This window comes from Malurus melanocephalus, unplaced genomic scaffold, assembly GCF_030028575.1.
Source record: "Malurus melanocephalus ecotype Western Australia unplaced genomic scaffold, MMel_1.1 scaffold_511, whole genome shotgun sequence".
NCBI classification, from domain to species: Eukaryota; Metazoa; Chordata; class Aves; order Passeriformes; family Maluridae; genus Malurus; species Malurus melanocephalus.
This window is the reverse complement of record NW_026623743.1, coordinates 218,844-240,303: the sequence shown is the minus strand read 5'-3', so window position 1 is coordinate 240,303 and position 21,460 is coordinate 218,844. Positions and strand designations below refer to the sequence as shown.

General features: G+C 49.3%; 2 protein-coding genes across 5 annotated transcripts in view; one reads left to right on the top strand and one right to left on the bottom strand.

Moving 5' to 3' along the window:
* The window catches only part of ILRUN (inflammation and lipid regulator with UBA-like and NBR1-like domains), a 166,909-nt gene that overhangs the window by 75,897 nt on the left and 69,552 nt on the right, over positions 1-21,460 (bottom strand). The window lies entirely within an intron of this gene.
* Positions 1-21,460, top strand: part of ANKS1A (ankyrin repeat and sterile alpha motif domain containing 1A) — a 74,898-nt gene that overhangs the window by 11,160 nt on the left and 42,278 nt on the right. For 2 of the 4 annotated variants that reach the window (XM_057381439.1, XM_057381438.1), the window contains exons 2-10: positions 6,623-6,703; positions 7,422-7,578; positions 9,387-9,449; positions 13,967-14,263; positions 14,870-14,945; positions 15,221-15,322; positions 16,505-16,600; positions 16,684-16,880; positions 18,413-18,505. In XM_057381439.1, coding sequence (XP_057237422.1) covers positions 6,623-6,703; positions 7,422-7,578; positions 9,387-9,449; positions 13,967-14,263; positions 14,870-14,945; positions 15,221-15,322; positions 16,505-16,600; positions 16,684-16,880; positions 18,413-18,505 — 1,162 coding nt within the window. The remainder of the gene's footprint in view (positions 1-6,622; positions 6,704-7,421; positions 7,579-9,386; positions 9,450-13,966; positions 14,264-14,869; positions 14,946-15,220; positions 15,323-16,504; positions 16,601-16,683; positions 16,881-18,412; positions 18,506-21,460) is intronic. The other 2 variants (XM_057381440.1, XM_057381441.1) reach the window with 2 other exon arrangements.

The following is a 21,460-nucleotide window of genomic DNA, read 5'->3' as shown; positions in this document are numbered from 1 at the left end:
GGACGGCCAGGCTGAGAGGGATGTGGGTATGGGTTACAGGGCACAAAGTGAAGGGGCAGTGCCCAGGCAGAAGCCATGGTGGCCCTGAGGAGCACTGGAGTGTGGCCAGCTGGGCCAAGCAGGCAGACCTTGAGAAGTCTGTTAGCGCTGAGATGGGGAGAATGTGGGAGTGGTTTATTGGCTCTAGAGAGGTTTGAGACTTCACCAGGAGSGTGTCCATGTTTAAGTAAAGTATCACTGTCCCTATACCCTTCCAGGTGCAAGGTTCCTGGAAATCCCAAATTCCCACTGAGATGTGTATTGGATCAGATCTCTGTGGGTTCTGGGAACAAACAGTAACTTCCAGGTGTTCTGATCCCATTGATGTTTTCTGACAGTGAGCAGAGGGTGACAGGTTTTCTGCCATCCCAAAACACTTAATTGACACATCCCTTCCTGTGCAAGGGCAYTGGCAGGCGGGGGAGGGAACAATTCTTTCTGCACAAGTTCCTTTTGATGACATTTTTACTCCAAGCTCAGAGCTTTGTGCCTGTCAGAAGGGAACGGCGCAGATGGACATGTTGGGCTCCAGACACGATGCTCCATTGCTGTTGGCTGACTGACATGTCCYGTGGGATTCTGCAGCTTGTTAAATCATCTCACAAAGGAGAAGGGGGAGGGAAAGCCCAGTGCGAGGTTGCCAGCTGTAGCCAGCTCGCTGCTGCAGCATCAGCTGCTTGGTGGTTTTGATCAGGAATTTGTGGCTGCCCAGGCAGTTTCCTTCTATTTCTCTGGAAGTGTTTGATGGAGGGAAGGCCGAGGGAAAGTCTGGCACCTTTCTAAGGAATTATGCTTCAGTGGAACCCAGCAGCCTGCACCATCTACACATATCCTGCTAATTGTCTCTTCATCTTTTTTATTTTTTTTTTAATACTGTATTTTCTTCCACTCAGTGGCATCTTCTCSAGTGCTGTGGAGCAGAGCTGAGCTGCAAATGGAGAGTGGGGAATGTTTACCTGAGCAGGGCTCTGGTTCCTGTTTGCATTTCCGGGATATTGCCAGCTCTGGGCTGGTTTATGACATTCATAATGCTGTTATGAATTTCTTTCATTCAGTTCATTGAATTTCTGCAGGAATGTTTTGGTTCCTTTTGCTCCTATTTCTCAAAACCCCATCTAGTTAGATGGAAAAGAAGAGAATGGGCCACAAAATCGGTGTTTAGTAAACCTCAGTGAGAGGTTTGTCAGCATTTGGCAAATGWTGTCAAATCTCTGTCCTCTTTTAGGGGTCACTTTTCCACCTCAAATGAGCTTGGCAGCTTCTGCAGCTTCAGGGCTTCATGTCAAACCTCCATCTCCGTGCTGGATGGCTGCTTTCCCATTTCCCCTGCTCTTCCCCTGCCATCGTGCTGYCTTTGGACAGGGGGATGGTCCTGCTGCCATAGACATCAGACCCCACAGCTCCTGGACCCCTCCCAAAGACACTGCTTGGCTTTCTCTGACTCGATGGCTGACCCTTTCTGCACTTCTCCCAGTAAAGCTGGTTTGGCTCTGGCCCCGAGGTCACAGCCAGCMTTGGAGCCCGTGTTGTGTGGRGCTGCTCCTGCTGCCTGGGCTGTCATCAGCTGGGAATGCTCCTTAATGGGAGCGGCTTGCAGAGTGCCTGTAATGCTTTTAAGAATAAAGGGCAGCACTCAAACCAGACCTATATTTTTCCTGTCCTGCAGCTCTTTATTTGCCCCTGCTCGGAGGGATTCTCTGATGTAGCACATGCTGCACGCCTGACCCAGCCTTTCTGTCCCCACTGCCACCCCCCACCATACATTAAGTTTAAATAAATGCATTTCCACCGCCAGGAGCCATCCATAAGGCTAGAGYTGGCCTCTTCCTAGTGGGGGATTTTAGCTTGGATGGACACATTTCTATTAGTGATGCCAACCCTGTCTGGTTCCTTTCTAGCGTGAGCTGCAAGCCCAGGAGTTAAATGTGTGGTTGTCATGGGTCTGTGCCAACCCAAAAGAGCCTCCCCTGGAAAGGAGGAGTGGGAGATGGCACACTGCTTCTGAGAAAAGCAGATGAGGTCATCTTCTGCCTCTCAATTCCTGAACTGATCCTTCACAGTTTTTTGCTTTGCAGATCCATGCAGGTTTCCTGCTCCTAGCCACTCCCTGCGCCTGAGGAGTAAAAGGCCCTTCTCCTTTCCATGGGAGAAGGGATCATTTGGCCATCAGAGGATTAGATGCTGCACAGTATTGCTCCACTGGTGGAAATGCTGGTTTCTCACAGCACCCTGTTGACCTGACCCTGGCAGAACTGTCTGTAGGTGTTGGGCAACAAGGCTGGAGCTGTTGGCAATTATTTTTGAGAGCTGTTGCATCACTTAGAATGAACTGGTGAAGTGGGAGCCTGAGTTCTGGTGCTGTGCAGAGAGCCAGGCACGGCTCTGACTGCTGCAGTGTGTCAACCTCAGGTTCAATCCACTTTGACTTTCACTGGAATCCCTGGTCAGGGGCTCTGCTGGGAGCTGCTCTGATTACAGACCCCAGGCTCRGCAGCCCTTGTGCTGGCTGTGGTGTTGTGCAGTGTCAGCTGGGTCACTTCTAGATGTCCTGGCTTTATGAAGGCCCCTGTTTCTCCCCATCCATTCTGGCGTCTTGTACTTGAACTTGGGACCCTTTGGCTGTGAGGAAAATTTACCTGCTTTTCTTACAGCAAATAGAATTCTGGACCAAGAAGTTGAGGATCACAGAAGGGGAAGCTCACGGCTTTGGCTTCCTCTGTAGTTGCTCCAATAGCTGGAATCTGCTCAGCTGCTCTCCTTGGGCTTTCCCAAAACCTGGCAAGAGGGGCTGAGAGCCCCTTGCCCCAGCAATTCTCTGCTTTAATCTTCTCCAGCCTTGCATCAACCATTTGTTTTTATAAAGCTGTTGCAGTATCTGGTGGTTGGGGTGCTCTGTTGGGAGTCCCACCATGCCAAACCCTTCCCATTGGTGAGGTGCCTTCCTCACACTTCAGAAAAGCATAAGCAGTTTCTAACCCTGAGGCCTCACCCAAAGCCTTTGGGTTGTTTGTGTTCCCTCTGTAAGCAGGAAATACCAAGCATGGGTCGCATTTGGTTGCAGGAATCCCATGGTTGTGTGGATTTGGGGAGCTGGGATGTGTGACTGACCTGCTCTGGTGGCCTCTGGGCAATGGACTTGAGGGTATGGCCTCCAGCCCTCATTGCCCTCCTGACACTTGGAGGCTTTGAGCAAAGCACTCAAATATCGGGGGCCATTGCTCAGCTGCTTTAAACTTCCTGGTGACTTTGTGCCGAGCCATTCGTGTTTGCTGGTGTCTTCATTGTACTTTTTATCTTTGGTGTTGTGTGTGTAAACCTGTGTGTGCAACAGCCTCTGCTCTGCACAGGCACCCTGAGCTCTCCTGGTGTTTCCCTAACCCATGTTACTGAGACCACAAACTGCCCCAAAGTTTCATCATTTGAGCTGAAAACACCACGTTGTCCTCTCAGCTTGGCCCTGCTCTAAATCCCTGCCTGGGGTGGTTTTGTGAGCAAAGTTACTCCAGTTGGGAGGAAAGAAATGGAAAAGCAAGAGGACAAATATGGTCCTRTTTAAAGGAACTTTGGGGTTTTACTGTGACCTAAAGCATGTGCTTTATTCAGCAATTTTCACAAGCAGGAAGCTTTATTTAAGGCCTACAGGACTTGCTGAATCATGGAGCAAGGAGAAAACTGAGCACAAGAAATAGTTTAAATGGAGCAGATTTTTTTTGTTTTCAGAGCTTTTCTGTTGTCCTCCATGTTCAATCTTAATTGCCTTAAGCAGATGCCATCAGGAGCATCTCTGGATGCTGCCCTGGTGCAGTAAAGGGCAGGTGAGACCTGAGTAATCCTTTTAGAAAAGTGACCACTAAGGTAAATGCAACCCCCCTCTTTGATGTGAAGGAGTTTCAGGGGATTGGAGGAGAAATCAGAAAGCAGCACTGGTTAAATTTGCTCCAGACCTTTACTGGGGACCTGTATTTACAGCATTCTGCTTGTGCAGGGATCGGGGTTTGTGTTTAATCAGGAATAGCCCAAAGTCACAGTGTACACAGAGAGTTCTGGGCTTTGTGCTCTGCTTTTGTCAGCACCCTGTTTCCATACCTCAGGAGAATTGTATGGCCTTTTTGGCAGAGCTGAAGCGGAGGGAARGGAATGATGTATTTCATTGCAGTCCCCACATCTAAATATAAATAGTTCTCCTCTTGGATCCTTCCAGGCTGATCTTCTGGGTGATTTGACCTTTCTTTGATAAAAGCTTTCTTTATTTGCAGGAATAAAAAGGCAAAGGGGAGGAGAGGACACAGCAGATGGGTTTTTTTTTTTAAATATCTTTAGATCCTGGCAGTTGATTTCCGCAGCACCCAGCGCTCACTGCTGGGCCAGCTCCCTCCTGGGCTCCAGCTTTTCTCCTCCTCTGAGCTCCTTGAACAAACTTTGCATTTTACTCCAAAGCACTGACCYGAAGATTTTTAAGGAAGTTTTTTATCACAGGGACATCACGCTCYGATGGGGACGGATGTCCCAAGCTCCCGTCCCCAGCCCTGCCCACTGCACCACTGACCCTGGTTTTCCTTGTTTCATAACTTCAGCTGAAAGAAACATTTGTGTTAATTGCTGCTGGTTTTTCATGTGTTCACCCTCAAGCAGTTTGAGCTCAGCTTCCAAACATGGCTCAGTTTAATGTGTAAAACCACGGGACTCTGGCACTGCCCAGGTTCCAGCCCAAGCAAAAGCAGCACAGGTGCAATGTTAGAACTGCTCTAGACTGCACACAAGGCTTTCTGGCACTAGTTCTAACCATTAATTGCCACTTTAAATCCAGCAATAAATTATTTGGGTAACCACAGTGCAAGAACCCACTGCCAGGAACAAACCAGAGCTGAGCTCTACTCAGTCCCCTCCTTCATCTTCAGGACTGCAGAGCTGAATCAGGCAGGGCACTCTTGCACACTCTCTGAGTGTGGGTTTTTGGTGTCTCACCAACCTTCTGGGTGTAATTTAAGCCATCATCCTGTGAACAGTGTTGTCAGTGCTGGAGGTGCACTGCATGTGTGTTTTTATATGCTGTTTGCTCCTGGAGCTTGGGATGGTGTGTGGTGTGCAGGATGCCTCAGGATAAGCCTCTGATCCTTTGCAAATTGGATTTTGTGGCTCACTTGCCTGTCCTCTTGGATAAAGTTTCCCTGTAGCTGCCTTTCCTCTAGCAGAGCTCGGGTCCATCTCAGGACTGCAAAGCCTTTTATAATGCTCTGAGGATCAGGAGTCACTTGGAAATGACAGAGACAGACTTTCCATTTCCCAGTGAAATATGCTCCAGAGCGTGCCTGCTGCTTCATTCCCTTCTGGAGCTCCAATCAGTCTGCATGAGATTCCCACTGGTTTGGTTTGGTGCTTTTCCTGCTGTTCTTGCTCAGTGTGGCACTGAGGTGTTCCTGGCTAGCAGCCCCACAGTGATGACTTATTTTAGAAAGCCTCTGGGCCACATGAGTCGTTCTCATTTCGTGCTGGAGAGGAAATGGATTGCTCAAAAAAGGCCTGCTSTCTTCAAACAGAGCCACAGCTGGCTGATTTTAACCCAGTTCAGCTGGGATTAGAGGGTGCTGGTAAATTTTACCCCCAAAGAAAACAAAGCAGGAAAATGCACYGTGTTAGCACAAGTGGGATTGTCAGGGTTTTAAATAAGCCCTGTGTAATTTCTGGAAGGATGGAGTGTAAAACAGGCCAGCACAGAGGGGTGATGGGTTGTACTGGAGAGGTCCATCGACAGGAAAGATGAACAGTTCCAGTTTGCTGATAAGAATGTACTGGTTTGAGTTTCATGCCTGTTTTGGGAGAGGGTGCCAGCCCTGGTGAGGGGCAGCAGATACCACATTCATTTCACAGTGAGCTCAGGAGCAGCACTGGCCTCTCACTTGTGCCATTCTGTGCTGATGTGAACAGGACACCCTCCAGGGGCTGAGGAACAGTAATCCTTGCCAGGGTTAATGCTTAAATCTGTGCTGCTTGACTTTTGARCAACAGGGGAGTTAATGCTCTCAGAAGTGCTGAGAGACCACCTACTCTTTGGTGCAGACTGCCAACAGCTGACAGATGGAAGTGATTTTGGGACAGTGRGAAGACAGTGTGGGATCACACTGGTGACCAAGAGCAGCCTCTGTCTCCCACAGTCTTTGACTTACACCCACCCCTTGTGACTCTTGCTGTGGAGAAGGACAGTTTCCCAGAGCCATCAGAATTCTTCTGCGGGGTGTGAATTAGCAGTGGGTCGGTGGTTTGTTGTCTCTCGAGGTTCAGTCTAACAGACACACGTTCCTCTGAAGATGCTTTTTGGCAAGCCTGCGTATGGCTGAAGGATGTGTGGCAGTGGGAGCTCTGCTTGGAAAGCAGGAGGGTGTGATAAAGCAGGGCTGATTCCATGTGCTGGTGTGTGCTGACACACTGACCCCTCTGCTCGATGCCATGCTCTGTGCTCCATGTGACTGCCCCTGACCACAGCTGTCAGACACCCACCTTGGTGGGAGAGCTCTGCTGACCCTGCCCTTGCCCTGTCCCTGTTTGATGTTTACCTAAGTGTTCCTGTCCATCTTTTGTCTTGCAGCATCTGGAGAGGGCCAAACGTGAACTGCGTTGACAGTACTGGATACACCCCGCTGCACCACGCTGCTCTGAACGGCCACAAGTGAGTCCTGTTCCGTGCCTTGGCTCGAAGGAGTGGATGCTTTGTGCTTCCCTGGCCACGGCTGTGTGGTTCATTCACCAGCCCGAGGCACTGGTGCAGCGCTGGTGCAGCACTACTCCATCTTCAGGGGAAGTGGAGAATGTCAGTGCTGCTGCACAGTGTGATCTTCCATCTCAAAGCACTGAGGTTTTCAACCACCCGTTTATTTCTAAGCAATGAGGATAAGATCTAACACTGTGAAAGGGGTTCCCCTAGTGACAGTCACTACAGTCTGTCTGGTGTCCAGGGTAATCTGGGCCTGCACCACTTTACAATTGCCTTGTATGCAAATCATGTTTTAAAGTTACTCCAGTCTTCACTGTRGTCGATCTCATGTTGCTCATTGCTGCCTAAGCTATTGAGAAATGGAATAGAGTTAAAATCTTTATTCACCTTGGTTGTGCTGGTGCAATTCACTTTGCAGCAGAAGTTCGTGGCTGACTTCAGCCCCTGTTCAGCTCCATTAGTGGGGAGGTAACATGGATCTTCCCTGAGCTCATCTCAGCAATTTTTTTTTTAATTTCTTTGGGCAGCATTTAATAGAAACCCTTAAAAGTCACATTTCAAGAGGATCTCTGAAACATTCCTRTTCAGATTAACTTCTTGTGCAGTACTTGCTGCAGAATGTGAACTGTGAAGCAAAGACTGAATGTCTCACTGAGATTCTCTTCTCTTGCAGGGACGTTGTGGAAGTTCTGCTGAGGAACGACGCGCTCACCAATGTGGCAGATTGCAAGGGCTGCTACCCCCTGCACTTGGCAGCCTGGAAGGGAGATGCTGACATAGTGAAGCTCCTCATCCACCAGGGCCCTTCGCACACCAAAGTGAATGAGCAGGTCTGCCTGATTTTCTCTAATGTGTCATTGAATCACTTCCCTGGCATGGAGAGAGACTCCTTCAGCTGACTCCTGGCCCTTCCCAAACCAGCAGCAATGATTGTAAGGTCCTGCTTGCTGGTGGGATAAGAGGGGCACTACCTAAAGCGATAGATTCAGCTCTGAGTGGTAGGATGAGAAAGGTTTTGAAGTTTTATAGAGACACATGAATATGAGATCTGCTCAACACTTAGGAAGTGGTCTCCTGCTTCTGGGCTTCTAAAACTAACCCACAGTTTTCCTTTCAGCTGCTGGATAGCTGAGCAGGTTTCTAGTTCTGCAGAGGATCCATTGGCTCCCTCCTTTGGGAACTAATCAAGGCAGCTTTRTTCAGTCTCTTTGGCCGTGCTCTCTTAGCTGCTCTCCTGGCTTGTCTCTGGCACTTGCTCCAGTTCACTAATTTGTAAGTTCTAAGATAATTTTAACCCYACTTGCCCCCAGATAAATCCCTAGCTTAATCTTAAAGAATGATTTTCTCAATCAGGCAAGAAAAAAAAGCCTCTTGGATTTGTTCCTTTTGTCAAGCTGACGGTTTTGGTCTGGGGTGCAGAGGGAGTGAGGGGCACGAGACAGCAGTGTCCACTCCAGAGAGCTGGCTCCTGTGGARCTGCCCCATGGACATCAGAGGTATCTTAAAATTCCAGGGAATTTCTGCAATGCTACTGCTGGAAGACCCAAATATTCCTGTACTTTGAGAGTTTGTTTAAGGTTTCATAAGTGAGGCCATCTGAGCAGTGTCACTGAATTGCCCCTCCCAGGGTGAGCCTGGCAGACACACGGTGACAGGCCCAAATCAGGTGCTAAAGCTGCACTGGGCTGTGCTTGTCCTGTCCCTAAGGCAGGAACATCTGATGGCCCTGTGAATCAATTCAGCAGACCACTCAGGTTTTCTTTCAGGAGGAAAGGAGTAAACCAAAATAGGTTTGCCTGCCTTAATGCCCCCAGGTTAAACCTGAACATTTATCCCAGAGGTAATTTCCAGGTAGGTCAGACACCCCTGGCTCGAGTTCAGCTCGTAGTCAAGGTGAGGAGCTGGGAGTCTCTGCTGTTGATTTGCTCCACAGAATTTTTCAGAAGCTGTGGAGCAAACTCCTTTCAGAGGCAGGTTTAGGAGTCCCACTCCTTTTTTGTAGGGCCCCAAGTGCCACACTGAAGTTTCCCAGGATGGATAACTCGATGCACCAGGCTGCCCCAGGGATAAATGCTGCTAAAACATCATGGAATAAAAAATCTGATTGTGATGCAATTCCCCACCACTCCTCCATTGAACAGGAATAACAAGGAGTGTGTGTTCTAATGTCTCTGGTGATAGTTTTCCAGTTTGGGGCTGTGGTTAATCATGTCTCCAGGCACAGCTGCAGGCACTCAGTCTGGTTGTATAGGCTTGAGTACAGGTAGCCCTTCACAATCAACCTGACAAGAATTAAGTGAGGGCCCTGAGTGTAAATGTTCTGCTCTGAGTAGGGCAGGTAGACGGGAGATTTTTGCAAAAGATCCAAAACTTAGTATGATCCTTTGAGGTAATGTTTCATTAATGTCTGTTTGGTAGGAGCCCTGTTAAATGAGAAAAGTCAGCTGAGGAGCCTGTGCTTGGAGCCTGGTCCGGGTTACAGCAATCCCAGCTGGAATGGCTTTTGCTGGTCATGGCTCTGACTGGAACAAGTTGCTGTGTCCTGCCGTTCCACCCCTTGGAGTCACCCATTGCTTTGTTGCTGTATCTCACCCATTTCATTATCACATTTTTTTCTTTTTCCTCTTCCTTTTTGTAGAATGCTCTTGAGATCAAAGAACTCAAAAAGTACGGCCCCTTTGACCCATATATCAATGCCAAGGTGTGTACTTTGCTGTCAGCATCTCACTGCATCATCACTCCAAGCTGCACTCGCGTGCTTCCAGGTGCAATAATACCTGTTCACTTCTGCAGCTGCTTGGGGAAAAGGAAAATGGGACCATTTAATTACTGTGGGTTTCTCTCTTCAAAGCAGTTATAGAAACATAATTAAAGGGAAGCTTTTCCTTACTTTCCTGGGGGCTCCTTCCTTGCTTAGCCTTGTAGGACTCGCAGTGATGGTCAGTTTGCTTGATTGGGCTGGATGACTTCCCAAAGGTAATGTTACTTCAATTAAATGTTTCAGGTTTTGTTTCATGTGCTGATGTTGCTGATAAATGCAAAGAGAAGGAAATTTTTTTTCCCTGCTTAACCATGGATGCATTTTCTCTGTGGGCTGTTTGGAGTGAATTTTGATGCCTTTTTTCCTACCAAATGCATAATGCTGTGTGTGTTGTTTGAATGGGCAGTTAATTCCTGTGGTGGTGGTGGGGAGAAGGGAGGGCAGTGACGTTCCTGCCTCCCTTCCCAAGTCCTCCATGTCCTGCTTATTACATCAGTCTCTCTCTTTTGATGTTCAGTCCGTGGTGTCGTCTGACCCTTCAGCCCTGATCTTCTGTTCCTGTTTTCTGGCCTGTTTTGCTCCTCTCTTGTTTTCAGCTGTTCTCGAGCTACACAAGACACAACATCAGCTCGTGCAATGTGCTGAGACTGAGCTGTTGAAGAAGCAGATTAAATTCCTGGTGATGCTTTCTCAGACACCATTTTTCAGTTTTATTTCTAGTGAAGCTGCAAGCCAGGGATGGCAAAAGTCTGCTTCTGTGTCCTGAGACACCTCTGCCCTGAGCTGCCACACCACAGCAGCTTCCAGCCAGTTATTTTGGATCCAGCCATCCAWGGCAGATTTCTGTCTCTCAGAGCTTCCCTCTGCAAGACCTTAGGAACACACAGCCAGAGTTCCTGTGTTTGCTGGGAGTTAGGCGTGGTTTTACAGAGCCCTGTTTCAGGGTCACCAGTGCTTACCCTCTGAGCACAAACACGTTCCCATTAGCTCGTCCCAATAGGGGATTTTTACAAAAGTCCAGATGGGAATTTTGTGCCAAGGAATGTCTTCTATAGAAACATCATAGTTCAACAGTTCAGCAGCCCGAAAGGAGCTTCCTAAAATATTGCCAGTAACCAAGTAAAATCTTACACYCTACAGTGTAGGGATGTTGAATGAAGAAGGAATGTAAAGGAGGAATACCCAAGGAGCTCCCTTTCTTGTGGATTTCTGTTTACAGAGTCCTCTGATTTTGCTTTTATACTGTGGAGAAATTATTTAAAGCCTCAGTTCAATGTTCACAATGGCTGAGGTGCTCCATAGAGCAAAACAAGATTTTGGGGATCTTTGCTTTGGTTTTAAGGAGAGAGAGATGATTTATATGTAGTTGTTGGGTTGATCACAAGTTCTGCCCAGCTTTGCACCAGTTCCTGGCCAGCTGTGAAGAGCATGTGGACTTGAACTTGTCACACAAACCCTGGAGTGTTCTCCGTAGCTCTGGAGCAGTCAAACAGCAGGTTGTCAATAGGGCAGGACTCTGTTGGACACTCAGACACCGACAAAAATGCTACAAAGGAATTTTAGAAGTAGATTGGGTGGGACTGAAATGCTGTTTAGCCACTTCCCCCAGCCCTGGGGCAAGATCAAGTCTTCCTAAACCTTTCCTGATCAGGGTTTGCCCGCCAACTTCTCAAAAACCTCTTAGAGGGGCAGCTCGGTGGCCTTTGGTAGTTCATTCAACCCTTCAGATCTTTGCAGGTCAGAAAACTTTCCCTTATTTAAACCAAGTCTCCCTTTGCTCAGTCAGAGCCATCTCATGGTGTGTTGGTAGCAGGGGCTGCAGGACAGACTCAGCACTTGAAAGGGCTGTGGATTCTCCACTTTAGCATGGGATGAGGAGCAGCAGGGCTGTGTGTGGTGGGTGAAATCTCATTACCAGGGCTTGAAACCTGTGCTGGGGTCCTTAAGAAAGCAGAGCCATCCTGCTCATGTTCTRTTTGTGCTCTGCAGACAGGCATTGCTCCCAGCTCCTCTCTCCTGGCTGAAAGCTGGGGGGATGCAAGGATTCCTGCAGGAATGCAGCCCCTCGGCYCTCTTGAGTGCTCTATTTTTCCAAGTAATTCTGAAATTTGAAGCCATATGCCTTCTGGCTGCTGGAATGGAATTTTTCCTTTCCATCTCTGATACATCTGTGGGTCTGARCACTCCTGCTCAGGCTCTGCTCTGGTTTATGCCTGGAGAGGTGATGCACAAAGGGAGCAAAAACTCCCTTGTCAGAAGAGCTGTAGTATTTTTGGCTGCTCAAAACTCTCCCAAAATGGAGGCAATAAAGACTCAGGCAGTAGTGGGAGTTTCCACTGCACAGTCAGGAAYTGGGAGAGCCTTGCTGTAATGATTCAGGGGATTTTTACYGCCTGGTGAGCTCTGCTGCAGGAGRAAAGTCTGGGGATTTTGCCTCAARCATCGGAGCCCCAATCTGCTTAGGGAAAATTGGACTGAATTGCAGGGAAGATGAGGGAAGTCTCCAACAATTACGTTTTTAAAGGATGTTTCGTTCYCATTTCTGAGCCCTCAGGCAGGTGCTTGGAAGTGCTGCATGCCTTAAAGCCTGCTGAGGGATACAGACCCTGTGCTGGGAAGAGAGGAGAGGGGGAGCAGTCCTAGCTGAGGAAATAAATCMTCAGTAGCCAGGGCTGGCATGGCACGAGCAGTGTGTGCCCCCATAGCCCTGGGATTGCTCAGAGGGGTTGGGATCATACAGCCTTTCCACAAAGCCTGGCAGCGAGGATCCATCATGCCACAGGGCAGGYTGAGAGCCTGGCCCCAGCTGGGCTCTGTGATCCCTGCATTCCCAGCCCTTTCAAATGGGAATAACRGGATTTGTCAACGCTGTAAATGCCCAAGAGCAGCAGTGTGAGCTGACGGGCAGGTGCGAGCTCTGATGTTCTCTACTCTGTCCCTCTCACTCCGTTTGTATATTTTATGTGCAGATTTCTGTATCCTGCAGTAACCTCTGTCCACGTGTATGTGCCTCCCCAGGATGGATCCTGTTTGATTTGGACCTTCAGCGATGCTTTGCCCCCGTTTGCCCCCTCCCCCTGCATGTGCCTGGTGCTGCTCCTGCCTCCTGCGCTTCGCTTCCRTGCAGCTGCAGCTGCCGGAGCCTCTCCCAGCTCCTGCTCCCCTGGTGCTTTGCCTGTGGCTGAGAAGCGATGCAAAAGCCAGATACAAACAAGTGGGGGGTTGACAGGACTCCTGTGAGCCTGAGAGTGACTGAACACCTTGCCAGGATCTGAGTGCTTGTGCAGCCACACGAGTTGGTGACATGGTGCAAAATACCGAGCGGTGTCCCCAGGCGTGCGTGTTGCTCTCACAGCAGGCAGRGATCAAATTCCATTCTTCAGTGGTGCTGCTGCCTCCAGCAGGACAAGAACATTCTGTTTATTTTAATGGAAATGTTGTTAAAATGACAAATTCATGATTCTTTCATTTGAAGTGTGTAACCGTTTGTGTTAAACTTATTTTGGGGTCAAATTGTCAGATGGTTGTTTCTAAAGTGCTTTAACCAGAACCCCTCCATTGATGGCAAACAATTGTAAAATTAGAAACTTGAGAGAAATTTAATTTGAGAAAAGGCTGTGTTAGATCTGMCCATGTTCCTATTTTGCACCTACATGTGCAGGGTATTGGACTGCTCATTTTTGGGCTTTGCATTGCTGGTTCTTAGCCTGGCTGCTGCTGCACACAYGGGTTTGGGTCTGGCTTCCAGCGGGGTGTGCTCCCTTGTCACTGGGACATTGCTTCCCTCAGCTGCCCTGAGCCTGGCTTGTTCCTGGGGTGATGGAATTGCACGGCYCTCTGGTTTGCAAACTGCATGGGACTGGGTGCACCCTTTCTCTAAACAGCTGGAATTGCAGAGGTGCAATGACTGTTGGAACCAGGATAAGTAGGGTTTGAAACAATTGAAGTTTAAATCTAAAATGATGACGATGAAGCTCCAGCAAATAGAATTCACACAACAGTTTGCCTGCCTTATATCCAGTCTTTTGTTTTTGTGGGCACCCTGAAGTGCAGGTTGCTGCCAAGATACCAGACTGCCTTCCCCAGGTGCCAGCAGGATTAATGAGAATCTGGATATAGCTCAATATCCCTTAAACTTTAGCATGGCCCCTGGATTCCAGTCCCTTGGAAATGCTTGGAAAACAGGCTGCTTCGTCTGTAGCCCCTCTTTGTCCCAGCTCAAGTGTGTTGTTCTGCACATCCCTGAAGCTGTGGCTAGATGGGCTGATCGATGAGCTTTCGAGGGAATGGTAATCAGCTGGGGAGATGCTGAAACATTGCTCAGCCTGGTTCAGACTGGGCTCTCTGCTTCCCCACTGCTTCTTTTGTCTTGTTTTTGCATTTAAACTTCAATGCTGGAGCGAGGCGTGTGGYGGCCGCCACCCCAGCCCTGACACACTGCCGCCTGTGCCCCACAGAACAACGACAACGAGACGGCGCTGCACTGCGCGGCCCAGCACGGCCACACCGAGGTGGTGAAGGTGCTGCTGGAGGAGCTCACCGACCCCACCATGCGCAACAACAAATTCGAGACCCCCCTGGACCTGGCCGCGCTCTACGGGAGGCTGGAAGTGGTCAAGATGCTCTTGAACGCCCAYCCCAACCTGCTCAGCTGCAACACTAAGAAACACACCCCGCTGCACCTGGCAGCCAGGAACGGGCACAAAGCTGTGGTCCAYGTCCTGCTGGATGCTGGCATGGACAGCAACTACCAGGTATGTGGTGTGTCTGAGTGGGGCTAGGCTGGTTGCTGGGGACTGGAGARCTCCACCGACCCTCCTCGCAGAGGAAGCTGAGGAGAGCTTTGTGTTCTGCTGGGCTGTCTCTGCAGCTCCGGGTCGCTACCCAGAGGGACTGGGGTGCTGTGCATGCCTCACGCTGCGCCAGGGGCCAGGCAAAGCCCCAGAAACGGAGAGTGAGGGACAGAAACACTCTTTGGCTGAAGCTGTTCTGCCCCGCAGCGCTGTGAGCTCATGATAGCAATGGAGGCAAACGCGTCTCTTTCTATCAAGCCACTTGTGAATGTGCTGTTTTCACAGCAATGGCTTGTACGTGGGTCTTGTCTTTCCTTGTCAGGACATGACCTCCTGCCAGGCTGTAGAAGGCCCTTTGTTGGTCTCTCTGATGGAACCATCCCCATTTTTCCATCCCACATCCTCAGCAYTGTAGTAACGTCGATAGTCCGTCCTCAGCCGCAGGTAGTGCTGCCCACACCTTGTGTACAACGCCGTGTATTTATTGCTTCTGTAACCCTCTAAGCCATGCCTCCCTCACCATTCCCTGCTGTCTGGCTTCATGCTATGTTTCCATTTAATTTGCAGACTGAGAAAGGCAGTGCTTTGCACGAAGCTGCTTTGTTTGGCAAGACAGATGTGGTACAAATATTGCTGGCTGCAGGTGAGAGAATGTTCCCCCTTTGAAGCACTAATGTGAACACCCAGAGCTTGRGGAAATCCCTTTCTAATGCAGCAGGTTTCTCCATCCAGCTGTCGGAGCTCCTCRGAGCAGGATATAGGAGAGGTTGACTCTCGGAGTTTGGCTTTAGATTTGTCTCTAGAGTGTTTTTTAGCTCCCCCCAGTGATGATCACAAATGTGACTTGATGAAAGACATGAACCTGCACACAGTTAGACAATATTCTTGCTTTTGCCCTCTGTACCCGTGTTGCCACAGGTATTGATGTGAACATAAAGGATAACAGAGGCCTGACTGCTCTGGACATTGTGAGGGAGCTTCCTTCCCAGAAAAGCCAGCACATAGCAGCTCTCATCGAAGGTGGGTGATGCAGCTCTGCCTGTGGGGAAAGCTCAGGGTACTGATTGTGCCAGGGCAAGTACAGGGTGTGCTTTTCTAGACCTGGAAAGTGCTGAAAGCAAAGCAGCTTCAGGCTKTGTTGGAAGGAACAGTGCTGGAACACTGGAGTGAGCTTCTCCAGACCAAATGTTTGGAGGAGGACTTGGGGGGATTTAGGAGGATTAGCCCATTGCTGAGGGAGTGTGGTGTGACTTTTACAGTTTAAATGGGCTTAATTGAGCTTTGTTTAGCTCACTTTAGAAGTTAATTAAAATTAAGGATATCCTAAATCTGCTTGCAAAATGCAAAGTAACAGCTTTAGAAATGGTTCTGGTGTAACTCCCCTTTACGTGTCTGTGTAGGCAAATTGTTGTCCACAGATCTCACATCCTGCTCCTCGCCTTGTTGTGAGGCTCGAGCATGGAATCTGCAGATGAGATTTACAGAAAAGGCCTTGATTACTTGTGGTTTATAAAGGAGCTTGGTCCATTGTGTCTGTCCAAATTCGGGAATGAAATGTGACATCTTGGCTAAATTCATACCTTGTAATTACGCTGTCTGCATTTCCTCTCAGCTGTGGGGAGGATCAGAAGCATTTGGAGCCTGGGTATGTTACTCATGCTGAGCATTTGGGAGCTTTGCAGGTTCAAAGCACTTCTCAGACTTTTAACTAAGCTGTGCCTGTGAGGCTGGTAGATTTGAGCTTTATTCTTAAACTGAAGACAAAGATGGGCTTTAAAACTGAAGGTGCTGCAGATAAAGGCTGTTAGTTTGTCCCAAGAGGGAGCTRCTGTTGGATGCCTTTGCCTGGGGTTGGGGGCTGCAGCTGGGATTGTTTTCTGTTGTTATGACTCGGTTCAGTGATAGAGCTTGTGTCTACAACACAAATCTGCTCCGTGACTGTGTCCATACAGCAGCTTTGCAGCTTTCTGATTAAAGACWCTGAGAGTTCAAAGGACCATCCCTACCCTTATGCCTGTGATTAAAGAGGCTGCCTGCTTCTATTTTGGGATCTGAGCTGCAAGTTTTAATAATGTTATTTTTTGTGGACACTTAATAAGCTGACAGTTGGCCTTCTACCCATGAGGGAGGAAGCGCCATGTGCTGAAGGGGACAGAAAACCAGATTGACGTGAGCTGACCCTGTCCCCCAACCCCGTTGCAGATTACACCATTGGGAAGAAAAGTGCCAAAGCTGTGGAGAAATCTGCTCCAGCCYCGCTCGTTCCAGCCACCGATCCCTCGGGCCGGACGTCTCAGGGTGGGCATCACCAGCTTTCCTCTCCCTGCCAGCACCGAGCTCGGGAGATCCAGTGATGATCCTATCTCTGCCTTCCCCCACAGGTGACGTGGACAAAGCTGTCACAGAGCTGATCATCGATTTTGATGTGAACCCTGAAGAGGAGAGCCCCTATGAAGCTCTGTACAATGCCACGTCCTGCCACTCCTTGGACAGCCTGGCCAGTGGGAGATCGTCCGACCGCGAATCTGTGAATAAAGAAGCTGAGCCCAGTGGCCTCAAAGCAGCCGGAGTCAGGCCCGTACGTAGCTGTGTGTGCTCACCCTGCTTGCCCTAGAGGCACAGGGGGTTGACCTGCAAGGTCAGGTTTTGCAGCCCCAGCTTGAKGAAATCTTTAAACCCTTCCCTGACAATGATTAGAGCAGGCAGATGCCTCTCCTTCTCCCCTAGCCTGTTCACAGGCAATAGCCCCAGGTATTGCCTACAAGCAGCTGCTTCTTTATGCCTGAGTTTCACCTGGTATTCCATCCTTCTCTTTTCTGGCAGTTGGATACTGGTGCCAGTGAATCTTGATGTGTCAGGAGATTGCATTTCACAGAAGGCTGACTTCTTGTCCAGAAAAAAAGTTCTGGAAACTTTTGTAGAGCTTTTTTCTCGTGTCTTGCTCATGCTTTGCCAAAGCTGAGGCTCTCAGGAAATTATCTGTAAGAATAATCTSTTGGATACTACTTGGCAGTGGAAGGGGGTTTTTATGTATTGCTTGCAGAGCTCTGTAGAGGGAACTCCAGGCTTTACAAAGCAGCACAGAGCTCCTGGACCCGTCCCCAGAGAAGTCTTCCTCACCTTCTGTCAGCTGCATCTGCTGGCCCGATAGCTATCRGTGGGAAGGCTGCTGTGGGGCAGATGGGACACGGGCCCTGCAGTGCTGGGTCAGCTTCAGGCTCTGTGTTCTGATTGATTTTCCAAAGCCTACTCTGTGGAGGCATTTTTGGACAAAAGGCAGAGCAGCAGTGAACAATTAAACTGCTGGGGRCGCAGTAACCATGGTTCCCCATTCTGCAAAGAGGTGCAGCCTTTGGCTTATGCTGACAACGAGTGGAGTAGAAATGAGACAAATGCTTTGGATGATGGACTTTTTGACCAAATCTGTTAGGGTTGCAGTACCAGGTGCAGTGTCCTGTTACTGATCAAATCTTGTCATTGTCCTGTGCTGATGGTGTCTGKTGTGAAATAAGCTCAGCTCTGTCGCAAGGAAGGAAAGGTGAGAGGCTGAGCTGCAGTGAAAAGAGAGCAGGAAGAGGGAAGTGCTCCAGTAACTCGCTAGAGTTTCTCCCCAGAGCCGCTGAATCTGAGCAGTGCAGCTCTGCTGCTCCCTTTGCCATTAGATGGAGCTGTGGCTGGGCAAGAGGTGGCCTGGGATGTGCTCGGCTTGAGACCAGGCAGCAACTCCAGCTGCCCAGGGGCAGTCCCGGGATATCGGAGCAGCACATTTTAGCATTGTTTCGTGATCTCTAGAGTTTTGCACTATAAAAGGTACCTCTGGCATCAATTTCACTTAGCCACAAGCCCTTTCTCACCATCAGTTCATTGCTCACTCCCTTGTGTAGTGCCATGGAAATGCTGGTCTGGCAATTCTGAAACCTGTGTGAAAAGATAGGTGTCCTGAGGAGGAGGAAAGGCAGCAGTCATTGTCCAGCCTTTTAGGGCTGAACTGCTCCACCCAGATTGATTTGAAGAGGTCCTTGCTGCATCCAGTGGGGACATGGAGCTGGTGGAAGCAGAAGGGACACAGAGCTGCACCAGCACAGCTGACARTGCTTGTCTCACCCGCAGAGAGAACGTCCTCCCCCGCCAGCCAAGCCCCCGCCTGATGAAGAGGAGGAGCAGAATGTGGAGAAGAAGACAGGCCACAGTACTCCCTGTGAGGTACATGGGGCTTGCTCTGGGGTGTTTTCATGGAAGAGTGGTTCACACATCAGTTTTAATCATTTGGGAGGAGCCAAGGATGCTCCTGTGCTCGTTGGGCTTTGAATGTGAAGTATTCCCTCACTCAGTATTGCTGCTGTTCCTTACCATGGGAACTTCCTTTGTCCGGTTCTTCCAGGGCACCTCAGAGTTGACCTTCAGCCTTACTTTCCTATTCTTGGCTGAGAATTCCCTTAGGAAGAGATTTTTCTGACCCACGTTGCGATGTGGACCATTGCCCACTAGTAATGATCCCACCACAAGCATCTTAAACACAGAGGGGCCATGAGTTCCTGCTTCCTCTGAGCTCCCAGCTGTGGAGGAGCTGTGTGGGCTTGTGGGTTCCACTGACAGGAGYAGGGATCAGGGGCTTGAATTCAGCTGAGGATCTGGCCCAGCATGTGTTAAAGCTGCCTTCTGCAGGGGTCAGTGCATGTGAGCTGCTTTCTGATGGAACTCAAGCTCTCCCATTCCTTATTTTTGCTCCTGGGCTTTCTGTTGCTTGTCTCATTCACCTGCTTGTGATCCTCAGAAGTGAGGACTCTCTGGGAGATACGGCTGTGGGAAACTACAAATGTGCCTTGGCAACTTCTGCTGACACCCAGAAAAACCTTCAAAGCAAAYCCAAATCTGGTGGATTTCTGTGCTCTCCCAAAGGCAGTGGGTCGGATGTGAAGCCTGTGTCATCTCTGCTGTTGGAGCAGGCTCTGGTTCAGCAGGTGCTTTCTTTGAATGTGCTCATCTGCTGGAGTTGTGCAAGGCATAAATGAGATCTGTTTCCTGGAGTATGTCAGATCCACACAAGACATGAGAACTTGGCCTGTTATAATAAAACTGACTGCAGAGAGGGAATAAACTCTGAGCCATGTGTGAACAGAGAAACTGGGATGTGACATTGTGGGCTGATCCCTCTTTCAAATGCAGRGAGTGATGACCAGTCCTGTGCCTGGCTCTGGCAGAGGAGAGCTGGGCAGCAGGTCATGGCATAATTGAGAAGCAGAACTTGTTTATGACAGTAAACACGAGGGAGGGAAACGTGCCCTGACCGTTCCTGCTGAGCTTTCTTGCCATGTTTAATTACCAAACACCTGCTGTGTTGTCCTGCCTCTAATGGCTTTGGAAGCACAATCCATTAAAGGGAATCTTGCTGGCAAATGGCAGAGTGACTCGCTGGGGAGACCTTGAATTGTGACCAACTTCAGTGACAAAACTTACAGGCAGCATGTGGCTGCATGGAAATGACCTTTTGGACATACTGATGAGGAGTTTGGGGCTGGTCCTTTTCCTTTGCTTGCTCCTCCTGGTTGCTTTGCTCTTCTGACTCTTGCCCATCTTTTAGCACCTCAGTGTGTGTTCTCCCTGGGTCGTGCACATGCTCCRGGAATGCTGTAAACGTTCTGCTGCAGCATCCCAATCTGCCACCCTCTATCCCTGCTCTCCCATTGCAGCCAGGACACTTAGTCATTGAGTATTCTGGGGTTGGGCCAAATTCTGGTTTTCCAAAGTAGTCTTTTTATTCCTTTGCCAAACTGGGGCTATCAGTCAAAACAGATGAGCRTAAACAAGAAACTTCACTTTCATCACTGAAAAACACTGGTACAAACAGGCAAAGGAAAGGAGCTGATTGTGTGGAGGTGCTTGAGTGGTGCCTTTCACTATCTGCAGAAACCTTCTGGGTTTGGAGCTGAGTAAGAGTCTGCATTGTCAAATTAAAACTTCAGTTCCAGTTGTTTACTGCTTGTCTCCGGAAGGGAAGTGCAGATCAAGGACAAGGCGCCACGTTGGCTCCAGGAGTTTGGTCTGCAGCTCTGGGGAGGGAGGGGAGAGGAAGAGATGAGTTATCCTTTGAAAAGTCTTTCAAAGTCCTCTGCTGTGGATTAAGTACACCTTAAAGAGCATCCTCATTATTCAGAGCATCTTATTTTTGGGCTTTGCTAGTAATAAACATTTATACATGCAAACAAYACAGCTGAAGAATTGAAGGCTGAATGGGAAGAAAGCTTTACTTGGTRGTGTTGCTGCTGGTCACAGAGCCCACAGAGCAAATAGGGTTCTCCAGCAATKCTCTTTGTTTTTGAGTGAATTTGAGTCTGAAACTCTATAGAGCTTGGGAGGATGAGAGATGGAGAAAATCAAGTGTAACTACGCTTGTGAAAGTTCCCAAAGCAAAAGCTGGGAACTGTGTGCTGCTAGAGAGCTCCTGCCTTTGGTGCRTTTAAAGAGGACAGCACAGGAATCRTCATCTGCAGGAGTGTCAGGAGAGCACCAGAGCCTGGCTGAAGGTCCAGGCTGCTGCTGTGCTAACAGGCTGCTGCTGGGCAGGACTTTTCCAAGATCACTGGCAGGAACCTGTTACCTGCTGTTCTGGTCTGATGGTTTTGTGCCACCATCTGGTCAGAAATTTTCCCCTAATTTGCTCATTATGAGCTCCTTCACCTGGAAAGGAGCAGGTCTGCCTGGCAGCTCCTGCTCAAAGCAGGTAGAATAAATACTTCCCATGCTGGACATGGCCTCTTTCCTCCCATTGGGAAAGTCACTTTAAAAGCCAGCTGGGCTCATGCAGAACAGCACGTGGATGTCAGAATCCTGTCTGTGCTGCTGGCTCTTGGGTGCCTCTCCAAGACTCATTGAGCTTCCAGAGCTCCTGGCTGGGTTGCARTCAGGTAGGTACCAGTTTGCCCTCRRAGCAGCTCTGGTGCTTTCACTTTGKGGAGAAGCAGGAGGTGCTGTGTGCTCTGCTGGTGAGGCAGTGGCAGGTTCCAGGKGGGGTTGAGCAGTAGGAGCCCTCCCTGGGGCCATGTTTTGTTCAGACCTGTTCTTCCCTGTCCTGCCAACAGGAATTATTTGCTTTCTGGCTTGGGTTTGTCCCACTGTGGTTGGGTATTGTCACACATAGGATCACAGAATGGTTTGGGT